This window comes from Grammomys surdaster, unplaced genomic scaffold, assembly GCF_004785775.1.
Source record: "Grammomys surdaster isolate TR1022 unplaced genomic scaffold, NIH_TR_1.0 125319, whole genome shotgun sequence".
In the NCBI taxonomy this organism is placed as follows: domain Eukaryota; kingdom Metazoa; phylum Chordata; class Mammalia; order Rodentia; family Muridae; genus Grammomys; species Grammomys surdaster.
The window spans coordinates 1311972-1328242 of record NW_021620197.1 but is presented as its reverse complement, the minus strand read 5'-3'; the positions used below and the strand labels follow the sequence as shown (position 1 = coordinate 1328242).

Genomic DNA, 16271 nt, shown 5'->3' with positions numbered 1-16271 from the left:
GCGGAGGCGGAGGCGGAGGCGGAGGCGGAGGCGGAGGCGGAGGCGGAAAGTGGATCTCTGAGTTTGGGAACAGCCAAACATAGCCAGTTCCAGACCATCCAGACCCAGTAGTGAGACTGTCTCAAATACAACAAAGCAAAGAAATTGGTAATGCCTTAATTTCTTTCTCAGTTTTGAAGGTTAGATTTAGTGGACCTAGAGTTTTAGTCAACAGTGGTGTTTGCTCAACACTTTAAATACATACCTCTGCTTTTTTTTTCCCCCCGGATTTCTGCTCAGAGTCTCACTGATGATCTCTGAGAAATGATGGATCACTTCTTTTTTCCTGTTTTCAAGGGTCCTGCTTTGTCTTTCACCAAGCTAACATGACAAGTTTTCTGAGTTCTTGTGTTTACCCTGTTTGCAGTTCGTTGAGATTCTTGCACTTCCACATTTATTTCTTTTAGCAAACTTAGGAAATTTTTAGCCAGCATTTCTTCAAATATTTTTTTTTTTGCTGCTTTTCTCTCTCTTCTGTGAAACTTCCAAATATATAGTTAGTGAATTCAGTTCCACAGATGTCAAATCTCTCTTCAGGTATCATTTTTTTTTTCTGTTATTCTCCCATATTTGATACTTTGTTTCGTGTTAAAGTTTTCTCATTTCTTCTGCTTGTTAAGTCAGATGCTAAGGGTTTTTTTTGGGAGGCTGGGGAGATGGTTATTGGGTAAAGTGCTCACTCCACAAACATAATGACCTGAGGCTGGATCTGCAACACCTACATATGAGTCAGAGCTGGTGGCTTGTGCCCTAACCTGGCACTAGAAGGGCAGGGGTGGGCAGATTCTATGAACTCACTGGCTGACAAGGGAACCTAGCTAAATGATGAGTTCCGTGTTTGATGAGAAACTTTGTCTCAAATAGTAAGATGAAGAAGTAACTAAAGACGATGTTCCAACATCATCAGTCTCTGGCCTCCACGTACACTCAGGGAGCATGCATGTACATGAGTACAGGCCCGCGCATACGCGCGCGCGCGCGCGCGCACACACACACACACACACACACACACACACATACAGACACACAGACACACAGATATAGTGAAGTTTTCAAGTAATTTATATTTTTGTTCGGTTCTATTTGAAAATTTCTATCTTTTTTGAAAATTTCTTTTTGTTGATATTCTAAATTTTATTCATTTTTCATTTTACTTGTTGCCCTTAGATTTTTGTCTATTTTTTTTTAAAATAGGGTCTTATGAACATAAGGTTCACCTAGAAGGTGTATAGACATGATTGGCCTGGAATTTATGATTCTCGCTGTCTATACCTCCCCAGTGTTGGGATTATAGGGGATTACCGCCACAATTCATTTATACTGGACTGGGGATTGAACCCAGATCTCCATGTGTACAAGGCATGCACTTTACCAACGGAGCCACAGCTCCAGGCATGTTTGTAGATCTACATCATGAGGCACCTTTTTACCGATTAGCTGGGTACACTTGAGTTTGAAGGTCAGTTTGAGATAGGAGTCTCTGACCCTTTCACATGCTTACTAAGTGTGAATTTTTCTTGATTGTATATATGGCATTTTTAATTTTCTGTTATGCATGGCTGCTTTTGAATATCTTACTTTCCTAAGGGAAAAATATTCCTTGTAAAAAAATATTCCTAGTAATTTAAGTGGGGTTGGGGGTAGAGGGATAGGCGAGGGAAGAGGGTGGAGGGTGGATTAGTTAAAAGTAAAGATGTATGAAGAAGTGTTTAAAGAAATCTACTAGTTTATAAACTAATAAAGGTACTATTTATAATAACATATAAACTAATACATATACTAATATTTAAGACTTTACTTTCGACAGAAGTACCTTACATTAGTAGGTAATAATACTGTGGTCAGAAGTATGGGTTATTAAGTGAAAATCTCAGGGTCAGTGTTAGTCAGAGGGTAGATACCTCCCTTTGAGTTATTGGCCAGGGTGGCCCTCGGAGGCAAACAAAATAATACAGGCTACTGACATTGTTCTGGGTTGCCCACCAGAACTGGTTGATAAAACTCTATTGTTGAAGACACCATGTTTTTTGGATGCAGGTCACAGAAAAATCAACCATGGTTGAACAGGAAACCATTTCCATGCTTTCTGGCTTACACAATGACAAAAGGTGCTAAACAGAACTGCTGGGGCAGAAAAGACATCTAGGGTTTCAACTGGCTCTAGACCTTACATGTTACAATACTGACCTTCCTTGAAAACTGTCCAATGTTGCAATAGTGGCTTGTTTATTATAGGAGTAATCAACTGCTTTCCAGTTAGAGCTGAGGCCTCCTCTACAGGAAAGATTGTGTGTCTTGTACTAAACCTGCTCAAAAGTTCGTGACTGGGAGAGCAGAGGCCCTGGACAGGAGGAGTACTCATTGTTGTTATAACTTGTAAAATGCCTGCTAAATACTTATATTCATACCCTTAGATCTGTGTTGCTCTCAACTTTGGTCAGAGCTTCTTTTTACAGCGGGTAGTGATTTGTGCAGAGAATCATAACTGGTCAAAGTATAAGGAGCTGTGAGTGTTTAAGTGTGGTTGAACTATTTATATGAACTTCCTCTCATCTGTGGCTCAGAGAACATCTGCAGAAGACTGGGTAATAAAAGAGCAGATTGGATGGGGAGGAGAGCAGTGAAAAGCTGATTTCTGGACATGGCATGGGTGTTGTACAGATCATCTCAGTGGTCCTGGTCCTCAGCATTAGACCTGTGCAGTATCAAGACAGTGGAAATTCCAGCATGGATGATGGAAGGGCCCCTGAGGACTCACTCTTGGCTAATTGGCGCTTGATGGTTGCTGAGAGAATAGATGTCCCTACACTCATAGAAATAAAAATAGCAATCATTGAATGCAAGAGTTTATGAATAACAGAACCAAAAGAAGTCATGAAGGTAGAAAAAAGAGGGAGTGGAAAGCTCTAGAGCAGACAATCTCAACCTGTGGGTCATGACCCCTTTGCCAAATCTCTATCTCCAAAAATATTTATATTATGTTTCCTAACAGTAATAAAATCACAGCTATGAAGTAGCAAGGAAAATACTGTTATGGTTGCCAGTCACCACATTAGGAAGAACTGTATTAAAAAGGTCACAGCATTAGGTTGGGACCCACTGATGTAGAGGAAGCTGGAGGGAGGCAGCGTGAATGGATATCCTCAGAAATTGTACAAATATGTACAATTTCAAAAATTAAATAAAGATGTAGGAAAGGTAATAATACTACAAACTTACACATTCTAGGCTATTCTATTTTTAAAAATGACTAAAAAGAAGTTTTAAGGATCTCTGAATCCTAAAATTATGTACAATTGTTTAATTTGTTATCATCTTTTGTGTCTGCAAGTCACTCAAAATGAGTACAGGCATGTGTACCTTTCACGTATATCTCATGACTTCTGAGAAAAACAAAAATGTGTGTATGCATGTAAGTGTATGCACGTGTGTGTATATGTATATATGTCTGTGTGTATGTGTACTTGTGTGTGTTTCTCTTCACATGGTTGAGAAAATAGAAGCACAGAGTAGTTAAATTATTATGAACAAGGTGCTTGCAACAGTGAGCTTTCCCAGAAGTACTATGTAAACACTCAGGCTAGGACAGAGAACAGCTTGATACTAAGTGCCACACTGGGACACTTGTGTAAATGCACCAGAAGACCTGAGTCAGTTATGGGAGATGGGGGAGCCCAGCTCATCCAACGGTTCAAGTCAGTTTGAACTGTGAAAGCATGCTAACTATTAAATGTCCCAGGCAAAATTCTTTTCATACTTTTCCTTATTTTAAAACATGTATTTACTTTTATGCGTATTGGTGTTTTGTCAGCATATGTGTCTGTGAACCACATGCATCCCTTGTACCCTCCAAGGTCAGAAGAAGACATTGGATTTCCTAAGACTGGAGTTGCAGGTGGTTATGAGCTGCCATGTAGGTGTTGGGAAAGTAACCTGGGTCCTCTGGAAGAGCAGTCATTGTTCTTAACCACTGAACCATCTTTCCTTCCCCTTTTGGTGTGCCTAAGCCAAGAACCCTATCCAATATTTCTATCCTGACATGTTCCCTTGTTTTTAACAGCTCCTTCTAACAGGGTTCTTGGGCACCTCTGTTCTGTATAGGAAATGGTACAGAGCATGCTCAGAAGCCACACACTTGTTCTAGGTAGACCTCTCTTCTAATTCTCGAGATATGGTACTTACTGTTAGACACAGATGAGAGCTTGATTTTCACTTATCCATAAGATGAGAAAGCCTCATTGTCTACGTGTCAGGTAAACCCATGAGAGAAAGCAAATGGAGTTGTTTTTCTTAAATTCCTTCTTTGTTGTCATTTGCTCATTTACAATCTGAAAGAATTGCTGTTATTCCTCTGGGTAAATGGTTCATGGTGGCCATAGCACTTCTGTATGTTATGGGCTCCGCCAGAGAGGTAATACACTGGTGTATAAGGTAGTTAAGTAGGCAAATGGCTTCCTTAACCTCTGATGAAAATTCTTTCACCTTATGTGTACACGCTGTTACATTTTGCAGTGTCTGGTTTGAGTGATGCTTTTATGGTGGCCTTTCCTCCACTGGACCGGCTAACATAGCAAAAGGGCATCCTATCCAAGGCAAATTTTTGTTAGTTTCAGTTGTGACTAATATGTTATGTTCCCTGACAGCAGTTTTCTTGCCATCTCACTCTGACCTGTTTGCCCTGACTTCTGATGCCTGTTCTTCTAATGGGAGCTATGCGGACATGTCCCAAGACATATCCTGATCTCAGGAGACAGAATTTTCTACGTATAAAAAGACCCATCAGACCTTAATGGTTCTTACTGATGCAAAGTGCTGCATGGAAATACTAAGGTGGCCACTGAGTTATCTGCTAAAGTGAGCCCCAAAGCTTCAGTCTATAACAGATAGCCTTTCATCCAGGAAACTGCTTTGTACTTTTGATCTTCTTTAAGCTGGAAAAGAGAGCTTTCTATAGTTGTCTCTCCTAAGTTCCAGCTTTTATCGTTCAGAGAGAACTCTGGCCATTTCGATCTCAATTATGTCTGAACCAAGCAGTCCATTCCTGCAAGCATCAGTCCACCTCGGTGATTCTGGTTCCTTCCCTGTCTTTCCTAGGACTCATTCACCTTTGTCTGAGTTCAGCTCCAGCTTGAAAGACCTTTCTTTTAAGGAAGATACTCCTCTGCTCTGGAATTCCTCACAAAAGAAAAGGTGAGTTTTTTTTCCTTTTAAATTAAATTAATAACTTCCTGGAAAATATCTGTGGTATTGAGTATTGTTTGTTTCACAAATGATAGCAAATTCTTCCTGAGATAGGAATTTTTGTTTGGCATGTTTGATCTCTGCCAGATCCTTGGGAGTCTATTACAGTAGATATTCATGATTAGGGAATGTATCCTGTGGCTTGTAAATATGCTTTGGGCATAACCCTGGAATGATGACCTCATACATGTGTGCACCCATGCATATATACAATTCTGACAGCCTATCTCATTGACCCAGAGGATTAACCTTTATACACTGGAATATAACTTAATTCTCTTATTCCTCTCTGAGAAATAGCTGAAAACAAACATCCACACATTTATTTCTCTTGAGTTACTTAATCAATTGGTAAGAGCTGACACATTTCCAATGTGCAATTCACCACAAAGCAGCAATGTACAAGCATTTGTCTTGCGGAGAGACATGGGTTGGGTGTTAGCTTGGCTCATGTTGGGGACCAGAGCATGCTAGAAGCCAAAAACTTAAGGCAACTTTGCTTATATTATATTCTCCCTTTCTTCTTCTGCATGAAGTGAATTAAGGCATTGGTTGTGGGCTTACCTGACAATAAACCCTGTGAGCTCCAATTATGACACAATTATGTGTCATTTATGCAATTATGACACAAATGCCATGGGCTAACAGTAGCTCTATGATTAAATTTAAGGCCTTCTTTACAGGAGGGAACTCATTCATACCTAGTACCATAAACTTGGCCAAGACCCTGTTGTTGGGGTAGTCATGCATACCCTACTCCTTTAATTTTGCTAAAAATGGACACAACATCTAACTGTCTCCTAAATACTTATGAGCTTTCACCCCACCCCAAAAGATTCTTTAAGACTTATTGTAAAAATTAATTTATTGAAGATTTCATACAATATATTTTGATCATATTCACCTTTCTTTCTCATGATATTCACCAGATTCACCCTCCCTCCCATGTCTTCTCAATTTTGTGCTTTCATTTCAAAAACAAAAACAATAACCTCTTGAGTCTATTTTCTGCTACACATATACTCTTGAATGTGTGGCCATCCACAAAACAAAGAGAAACCAAGCTGGTAATGATTGGGAGCATTGTCTCTACTGGCTTAGCTTTCACAGTGCTATAGGGTGCTATACACACTGCTAGAAGAGAAAAGAAGACATCAATCTCACCTAGTTGGGAGCCCTGATAACTACTGTAATGACTATTCTGTCAAGGAAAGCTAAAGTTCAGAGAACAAGTCTCTATATAAAGTGTTCACAAATGAGACATCTATATTCCCTCTCCTCCCAACATTCAGGGGACATTATAGAAAAGGGGCTATAAAGAATCAGAGGATTTTAATGTCTTCTTGACATTACAGGACCATTGAACGAACTCAGAACAGTTCGGGCTGCCTGTAGAAGGGCTACACAAGATCAAGCCACTCTATTCAAAGGGAGGGTCATGAAGTTATACGTTTAGCTGAGAACTATTGGCTGCTGGAGGAGGAAGAGCCAGTTTTCTTAAGGGGTATGGCCTCTCATAGATTGTCATGCTCTTGTGGATGACCCTACATGCCTCCACACACACAAGGAGCACTAATTGAAATCAGTGGGCCATAAAGGGGGAAAAAGGTGATATAAAGTCAGCAGAGGGGGTGTGGAGAGTTCCAGGAGAATTCAGAAGAAATAAGCAACAGACATTGTCAAAATTCATAGTATACATACATGGAAGCTCAATAATGTATACATAAAAATAAAAATTAAAAAAAAGATATTGGTGGTTGGAGAATCTTTTGTCTATTTTTTTTACCACCTTTCCTTTGTTACAATTTAACTTGAATAGTAGTTTGTCATGAAAACAACCATTGCTTTGTATTTTTACAGTAGGACCAAGTGTCATTTCAGAGAACTCAGGACAATGACACTGGGTTGGAAAGTGCATCCATACCAGAACTAACATGGCAGTCACTCGCCACATGTGATGTTTCAGCTTCAGCTCTCCAGTTGTGTTGGCACAATTCAAGTCTCTGGAGCAGATGGGTAGAATCCACTTCTACTCCTCAGAAGGCTCCAACGTGCAGCACTGCTGTACACAGTGCAGACAGCAACATGCTTCTCCAAGAAAGCAGTTTCTTAGCTCCAGTTTTGCTGCAGTTGTGGGTTTCTCCAACAAATAAGAAGAAGGTGATAGTATTTTTCAAACATGGGCATTTTCCAATTTAAAAGATAACTATTTACAAAATCACTTATCTTGGCCATTACATGGTGGTTAAACCAACTTAGTTGCTATCTGTAGGTTTTTCCTTAAGAATAAGATAAACCTTTTTATGTGAAAAAGTCTTTAAACTGTGATAAGTGTTGAGAATCATGTTGCCTGTTTAAATGAACATGTGACACTAGATCTCAGCTATGATTAATATTAAGATCATCATCACATGGAGTAGGTCTAGCTAGAGTGTGAGGGCTCACGAACATCAAAGAGAAGGACATCAAGGAAGGAGCATGGACTGGTCTGAGACAGAAGCAGCTGGGCTAGAACATCAGATAAATCCTAAGTCCTCTTTCCAACAAGGCTATCATTCATTATGAAACTGAATAGTCCCACAAAATTTGAGTTAAATGTCTTCAAGAAAGACACATTGCCCAAAGTATGAGACAATGCCATGATGTCTATGGTCCTGTCACATTGCTGTGACCAAATGCTCGACAAAACAGCTAAGGAAGCAAGGGCCCATTTTGACTTACAGTGCAGTTTATCATGGTGGTAAAGTTATGGCAACAGGAGTGTCAGGTGGCTGGTCACATTGCACCTGCAGTCAAAAAAGCAGAGAGATGAAAGTCATTGGTCAGCCAGCTTTCTCCTTTTTATTTTGTTGGGGATCGCAGTCCATTGACGGGTGCTACCCATATTTGGGTGGTCCTTCCCAGATTAATTAACCAGATTGGGAACCTACCTTGTAGACATGCTCAGGGATTTGTCTTAGGTAATACTGACAATCTTTGTGAAAGATCGACATTGTTTTTGAGGGAGATACCATTTCAGGAAATATTAAACACAGTTTTTTTTTTCTTCCTAGGACACAGTTCATACCTGTTCATCATCCAGAATTCATAGCTACTGAAGATTCTTGGGAAAATGGCCTTACTGATTGGGAGCAAAAATGCATGCTGGGTAAAGAGGTTGCAGATTTGTCTGCTTTGGCCTCCTCAGAGAAAGGGGATAATGCAGGCAGTGTCAATCTTCGAACCCAAGTCTCCAAGCTTGGGTAGGTGGATGTGGAGAGACAGCTCTGGCAGCAGATAAGTGGCTGCATGTAGCTTTCTGTTTGCCCTAAGGCTTGCCCATACTTCACCCTTCCAAAAGCCTAAGGTTTAAAGGAGGATAAACTCATCCTGTTTAGCCAGGATACATTTTTTTCCAGTATTATTTGTTCTTTCCTTAGGCCATGGGAGACACATAGGTCAGCCCTGCAAAATCAGCAGGGTACTGATCAAATAAGTCACAAGGAAGCCTGATGAAATACCCAAGTGAGCTACATTTCCTATTCATCCCTTCCTGCTTATGAGGCTGGCCTGCATCTTCTTGAAAAATAGAATAATTGGGTTTAGAGATCCCTGTGGTGTTTTCAAATTTACTGTCTTGTAGGATTCAGTGTCCTCCTGTGTGGTAAAAAAGTGGGAGCCTTAGGCTTCTAGGGCATGGATGGAGGGATGCGTGTGGGAGGGCTAAGAGGATTTTCTGGCCTCCGGAGTGGCCTGCAGAGTGTCCTTATTTTACACAGTTCATCTGCTTCACTTCCTTCTTCACATATGCTTATTCGGAGAAAGTTCTCCTTAGGTAAAAGTGTTTAAAATCTCATCTCCAGGGAAAGACCAAGGCTTGGGAACTAAAGTCAGTAGTCCCCATTTAAGATTTGAAGCATCTGGGTGACTATGACAGGGCTGTGTATGGCTGTGCAGTTACCTCCTGTGACATGACATCCCTTCACTCCATTGCCTTCTGTGGGCTCACTCAAAGATAATGTGTATGGCCAAGATGCGTTGAAACTACCAGTGTTGGTGATGTTGTGTCACTGTGTTTGCTGATTGGTCTTTTCTGAAGATACTGGAAAGGTTGGTGGACTCATTTTTAGGCCTCATGTATATTTATCTCTGCTCATAGAGGTCCAATGCCAAGTCATTGCCAAGTCACCCTATTGGTTTCTGAACACTTGTGACAGTTGTGCGGAGGAATAGTAGCTGGGATCCTTTCATCTTGCCTATGAACTGTCTCTTTTAACCTGCTTCCCAACCATCGGCAGCTTCTTCATCATGACGGCTCTCAGCTCTTCTCTTAGATAATATATCGTTGCCTCACAGATCTGCTCTGAAACTTTACAAACCATGAAATTATGTTTGGAGATCTAGCTACAGAGTCATTGGAGGAGAGGGTTGAACCCATTCACTAACTGTATGTATAACTCTGTATAACAGAGCAGCTGAATGCAATAGGCTCAGTCTTGGGGATAAACACAACCAGGAGAGAGTAAAGAGTGGCTTATTACTTGGTAACAAATAAGGAAGACACTGTGGGTGATTTTCAAAGCAGTGTATCAAGTAAACCCAACAAGGGGCTTCGTCAAGGGAACAGTAGTACTTTCACCAAGTAACACTCATCTTACAAATGTCTCTGGGCTGGAGATTCTTCAGCATGGCAGGCACTTTGATACAGGGAGCCCATCAGAGATGACCACTTAAACATACTTTATAGCTAACTGCAAGTCTTTATTCTAGCCAGTTGGAATCAAGCAAGTACTGAGGAACCCACATATAGCCCTGAGTATCCAGATCACAAGATTTTTGAAGGTGGAAACCAAGTCCTGGTATCTTGTTTAGCAGCTTCAGCACAGAGGACAGGACTTGGGAGTAAGCAAGCAGTTTGAAAGAACTAAGATAAGCTGTATCTGCAGAGGGTTCTGCATCATCTGGCTAAGATAAGTTAGCTAGGATGTCCTGACCTTAGGTCCCTAGAATAGCTCTGAGTAATAGTCCATGGATTCTCCATCAAGGAGATCAGATTCTCGTTAAATGACCTCAGCAAGAGTACAAGCTGGAGGAACCTCTGGATTGTCTTGTTCTGCTACAACTTCAATGTCTTGTTTCCTTAGCATCACCAGCTTAAACCCTGGTGGACAAGGAACTCCTCTGGGCAGAGACTATAATAAAATGGTTTTTAAGTTTGTTTTTGCTCAACTAATATGCCATTGTGAGTGTACCTGCTTTTTCATAAGTTTCTCTGAAAGGCCTATCTCCAATCGAAAGCAACTTTAGAGGCATGTCTAGTCTTCTGAATGGGCATCAGCTTTCTGCAAGCATGTGCTGGTACCCTGAAAGTACCTGTGGGGTTGCTAACAACAAGCCTAGATGGTACTAGGCATGGAGAGCAAAGAGCAAGAGATGTTTTATTCTGAATTGTCAGCTTCTCTGTACATCAGTTATGTTTTAAAAAAGTGACACTTAGGGTATCTCAACTATACTTTATACTTTAAAAACAAAAGCCACTAGAGTCCCAACTTAAGTAGGAGCCATCAGGACGGAATTTGGAAGTGTGAAGGATTATTTATCAAATCATTAAGTCTAAGAGACTACAAAGTAAAAGCTTACTGTTGTCAAATTTCCAGAATGTCTTTCTAACACATAAGGAACTGAATAAGCGAACAAAGCAATCAGAAGCTGTCCCATCATAGGCTCTCTTGCTTCCTGCATATCCCAGAGGCTGGTGCTCTGTGGGACTCAGGACCTCCCTTTACTCTTGCAGGTGCTGTGTGCGGTGGATGAAGATCACAGGCTTGTTTGTTTTTGTGGTGCTGTGCTCTGTGAGTACCAATGTCATCCAGAACTACTATCAGACCAGTGTGGGTCCTGGGGGCCTTCCTGGGTGGACACAGCCCTGTGTGCTTTGGGACGGATGGCAGAGGGGCCTGAGATCTGGGACCTCGTGTTAGCACTGATTGGCTGGGATTCTGACTTCTTTGAAGAAGACACTGAGTGTGCATGGACATGGCAGGCTGACAGGTGCTGATGGAAGCCCACCCTGAGTGGAAGCCACTGGTTGGGCTTTTGTGTGTAGGCAGGAGTCTGTGGATCTCTCTGTAACATGTAGTCTGCAAAAAAAAAAAAAAAAAAAAAAAAAAAAAAAAAAAAAAAGACTCATCTCATTACTTCTGTCTGAATGAGTACACTCAGCTCCGAAGATCTGTGTGGGAGGGTCCAAAATCAGGCGCTCTTGCTCATCAAATGGAAACAAACATCCTGAACTCTGGAAACCTCACAGTTTAATTACGTTTTGGGTACCAATGTTCCCTGGACGTCTACTCACACAATTGAGTGGTACTGAAGTTTTTGCCAAGAAGACATTGAAGGGTTCCTGTTATGTCTAAGGAGGGTGTCAGAGTTTATCAGTTTTTCCTTGGGCCCAAAAGACAACTTGAGGCTCAATCTTTAAGCTTTAGTTTAGTTTAGTTGTTTAGTTTAGTTCTAATTTGGGAAATGAACTTTTTTTTTTTAACTTGTAGGCACATCTGAAAGAATTTGAGAAACTGCTTTGAGCTTCCATAGTATGGCCTCTTCTCATTAATTTCTTTAATCACTTTCATTTTAATTAATAATGTTCTTTGCAATTTCCACAAACATGTTACAATGGTTACTGAAGTCCATTCCTCTGTTCTCCTAAATAGGAAAATCACATGTACACACTTTGACAGTTTAATTTGTGGCTGGGTATTTAGGAGCTGTCGAAACATACTTTAGAAATATGAATCCTTAAAATTGGAAAACATCAATAATCAAGGTTCACTGTAGCTAAGATAGGTCAATGAATAAGAATATTTTTATATCCTAATGCCTTTAGGGCAAGCTGGTGAAATGTGGATGCATAAACCACACCTCTGTTTTTAACAGTAGTCAAAATTATATAAATCCTATAATCTTTATATTATAAATATATAATTTAATATTTTTAATGGTTACAGATTTTATTCAGCCTGTATCCGGATGAAGGAAAGTTCTGGCACCTGTTGGCTGTGTCACCATTGGAAAACTACTGTATCCAAAGTATGCATGGAATAGCAGTTACCCCTGGCTGAAATTTGCAAGGCAAAGCCACTCAGAAATGATTATACCTGTTAAAGAGGCCCAAGCACAGACTGTCAGAGTCAATATTCCTTCTACATGTACTGTTTCTTCAGGATGTACCTGATGGGCAGGAAGTCCAGGCTTCTCAAAGATCTAGTGTCATATGTTCTGTTCCTGTCTTCCCTTTCTTCTAGCATTTCAATACAGATAACTTCTATCGACATGCCTTCAAGTTGTGGTTCTTACTATTTACCGTATCTTCTGTTCAGCTGCTGGTTTTGTGCCTTCATTTTCTCGTGCCTTGGAGTCTTCTGTTGAAAGCCATCATATAGGATAGTTGGATACTGAGTTCCATGGAGCTTTTAAGGGTAGAGACAGACCATGTCCTCACTTCTGCATTATTCGGAGGGTTGATGTAAACCTAGTCAGCTGGTTCAGGGAATGTTGGAAGCCTGGAATTAATGTGTAGTGTCTGACTTGAGTATGGCCATGTCAAGGACTCTAATGCTTCAGATCATGGGGATTGCATACAGATATTGACAGTGTGTGCAAAACTAACAACTGCAGCTTTGTCTGCAATCTGAGACTGTTCCCCTACAGAGACCTCCTACTGAGACTAGCTAACTCCTTCCCCTTGTGCCACATACAGTAAGTGTGTTGAGTTCCGTGTTGTATAATTGGTGACCTCTGTTAGAGCAAGCATAGCCCACCTGATCCCAGCTTTTCTGTATATGTGTCAGTCTTTTCTTCATCCCCAATTTGCTCCAATCATTCCCAGGACCATGCAATGCAAAGCATGTTGAGTAGAGCCTTGGAATAGGGGCTCCTTACTATGGGGAACCTGCATAGTTAGTTAACTTCACACTCCTGAGAGAAGTTTGCAAAGAAAGAGAAAGAGAAAGAGGAAAAGAAAGAGAAAGGGAAAGGGAAAGGGAAAGGGAAAAGGAAAGGGAAAGACAAGAGGGGGCACAATTCCAAGGACTGGGTATAAAACGTGGGATAAGTGGAATCTAGAGACAGGCAGTGAGTTATATATTGGTGCTTTGGGGGAAGATTTTGAGAAACGGTGAAAGTAAGATACAATATTGTATCTTCATCAAATTTGAGATTATGTTCAGGAGGTGTTCCCTTAGTTTCCTGAGAAATGGACAGTAGTTTCACCTGCTTGGGAGGAAATGGTATGACAGTCAGCCACTGTTCCCTCATAGGAGGGAAGACTCTTTAGAATTGGTTCCTGAGGAGTCCAGCCTCATAGGCCTTGCTGCTATGGCTATGAAGGGTTGACAATACATTATACTTAGTAAACTTACCAACAGGTTAACATAGCCATCATAAAGATACAGAAAGCATTGACCAGTAAATGGGAAAAACCTTGTTGCTGAGATTCACCAGAGCCTAAAAGAATGGTACCCAGGCTCATTTCAGGGGCAGGATCCTTACATCTTGTGTGTGTGTGTGTGTGTGTGTGTGTGTGTGTGTGTGTGTGTACCAGTGGCATATATTTTTTTGTTACTATGGCTCTGTAGTATAGTTTAGTGTGATTTTAGTCCCTCAGGATGTTTTGTGTTTCATACTTATTTCACTAGTTCTATAAAGAGTGTCACTAAGTTTTTGATGGGGAATGCACGACTCTGCAGATTGCTTTTAGCAATACACCCATTTTTTCACATTAATTTTGCTAGTCAATGAGCGACAGTGGCCTTTCCATCTCCTAGGATCATCTTTAATGTCTTTCTTTCTTTTAACACCTTAAAGTTTTCACGGCAAAGTCTCTTACCTCCTTGGTTAGATTTATTCCCAGGCATTTAAAAATGATATTCCAAATGAGGTTTTTAAAATTCTCTAAAAATTCTCTCTTAAATAACGAAGAAGCTAATGCACTTAAAGAGCTAAATTTCCATATGTATTATATATACACTTTAGAAAATTTGGTCATTTTTCTATCTGTCATTTGTATAGCTTATTTTTCAAGTCCTTGTGAAGGTGTCTCGCTCAGGTTTCGAGACATTCACTCCAGGGTTGCTGTGCCATCTGACTAAGCCTTTGCTCACTTTCTTGTATTTTCTTCATTATAGGAAGGGATGACTGAATTTCAGTTGGAGAAGCACTTCCCTGTGAGAACACTGTGGAACTAGGATTTTGATAGATTTCCCTCCATCTCACTTTCTTGGGTAAAAAAAAAAAAACCTAAGACTTTCTCCTGATGCTTTTTGTTCCTCCCTTCTTTTTTTTTTTTCAAAGCACTGGTTTCATCTTCACTACCAAGACTTGAATGCTGTGCTCCCTACCACTGGGTAACTTTGTGGCAGATGGCTAAAATCCCCTGCAGACCTGCATAGTGGTTGGGTCGTGTCTTCCATGATGCTAATGGAGAGAGGAGGAGAGGCATCAGAAAGCAATTGATGGTACTTAGTGCTGTGCTGGGACATCTTGTAAGCACCAACAGTAAAACCCTGGTCACTTAGGCATCCTGCATAGTCATAGTGGTTTAGAAGGAGAATAGACATCATCAGGTATCATGGTTTGAATATGCTTAGCCCAGGGAGTGGCACTATTTGGAGGTGTGGCCTTGTTGGTGTAGGTGTCACTGTGGGGATGGGCTTTAATACCCTCAACCTAGCTGCCTGGAAGTTAGTATTCTGCTAGCAGCCTTCAGATGAAGATGTAGAACTCTCAGCTCCTCCTGCACCATGCCTGCCTGGATGCTGCCATATTCTCACCTTGATGATAATGGATTGAACCTCTGAACCTGTAAGTCAGCCCCAATTAACTGTTGTCCTTGTAAGAGTTGCCTTGGTCATGGTGTCTGTTCACAGCAGTAAAATTCTCACTAAGACAATAGGTAAAGCCTTCTTACCTTCCTACCACGATGTGACACAAAGCTCTTCATGGAAAGTCTACTCAGTTGCTCATGAGTTTTTTTGGCAACACAGATGACAGGGAGCTCTATTTCTTATTTCCTGGGTTCTTGCACATTGGGATAAAGGAAGAGACAGAAAGAGATGGGAGAGATTAGGGCAGCCAGGCTAGAGAGCAGGGGTGCTGGAGGATTTAGGATTGTTCATGGGAGCCTGATTCTGGCTTCATATGGGCTCCTTAGGACAAATCCAATGTCACCACAGATGTCCCATGGCTCCTGTCTCCAGACACTAGGCTCTAAATGCACAGTGAAGGTTTTCAAAAGCTGCTGGCCTGTAGCCTTTTGGGCCTTAACCAAGTGAGGAGGTGGGTGCCAACTTGGTTTTGTGTGCTGCAGAGGCTGTACTCAGACTTTCCACAGAACGCAGTTCTGCTAGAATTGAGGAAGGGGCAATAATAGCAGGTTAAATTACTCCCAGCAAGAAAAAAATCACTCCAAGCACCCAGAGATTAAAAAAAAATCTCTTTAGTGAGTGGTCGACTGTAGCCCCTAAATCAAGGATCCTTCACGCAGAACACAAATCTTCCGTAACTTATATAGAGATTTCAGCCATCACTTTACACTCTTACATACGCTTTCATGTGTAAGTTGCTTTTAGGTTCCTGTCCCCAAGGTACATGTAAATCAACTAAACATTCTTACAGGGACAAAAACTGTAAGTTCTAGACTGTTTGGACAAATGGGGAATTTGCAGAGCAGAGAGATTGTTGGGCCAGCTGTTAACCAGGATCATTCAGCCTGCCTGGAGAATTACGTTCTACCTGCTAAGGGATTCAGAGCTCAATAAATAGCTGTTAGCCAGGGTCATCTCTGAACTAACAGAAAGCATGCTCACCGACACCGCTTTGTCATTTTTAATTACTTTCCCTCCAATGTAGGTCTAGGAGGTTGGTGAGGCATGACTGTGATCTTGGGATCTTAGCACTTGGGAAGCTGAGGTAGGAGGTAGGAGGTAGGAGGTAGGAGGTAGGAGGTAGGAGGT

The 16271-nt window shown here is 41.1% G+C and overlaps 1 protein-coding gene across 2 annotated transcripts in view; it reads left to right on the top strand.

Moving 5' to 3' along the window:
• Positions 1-16271, top strand: part of Oca2 (OCA2 melanosomal transmembrane protein) — a 305312-nt gene that overhangs the window by 34756 nt on the left and 254285 nt on the right. The window contains exons 3-6 of one of the 2 annotated variants that reach the window (XM_028785690.1): positions 5134-5229; positions 8334-8522; positions 11054-11111; positions 12267-12339. In XM_028785690.1, the coding sequence (XP_028641523.1) occupies positions 5134-5229; positions 8334-8522; positions 11054-11111; positions 12267-12339 (416 nt within the window). The remainder of the gene's footprint in view (positions 1-5133; positions 5230-8333; positions 8523-11053; positions 11112-12266; positions 12340-16271) is intronic. The other variant, XM_028785691.1, reaches the window with a different exon arrangement.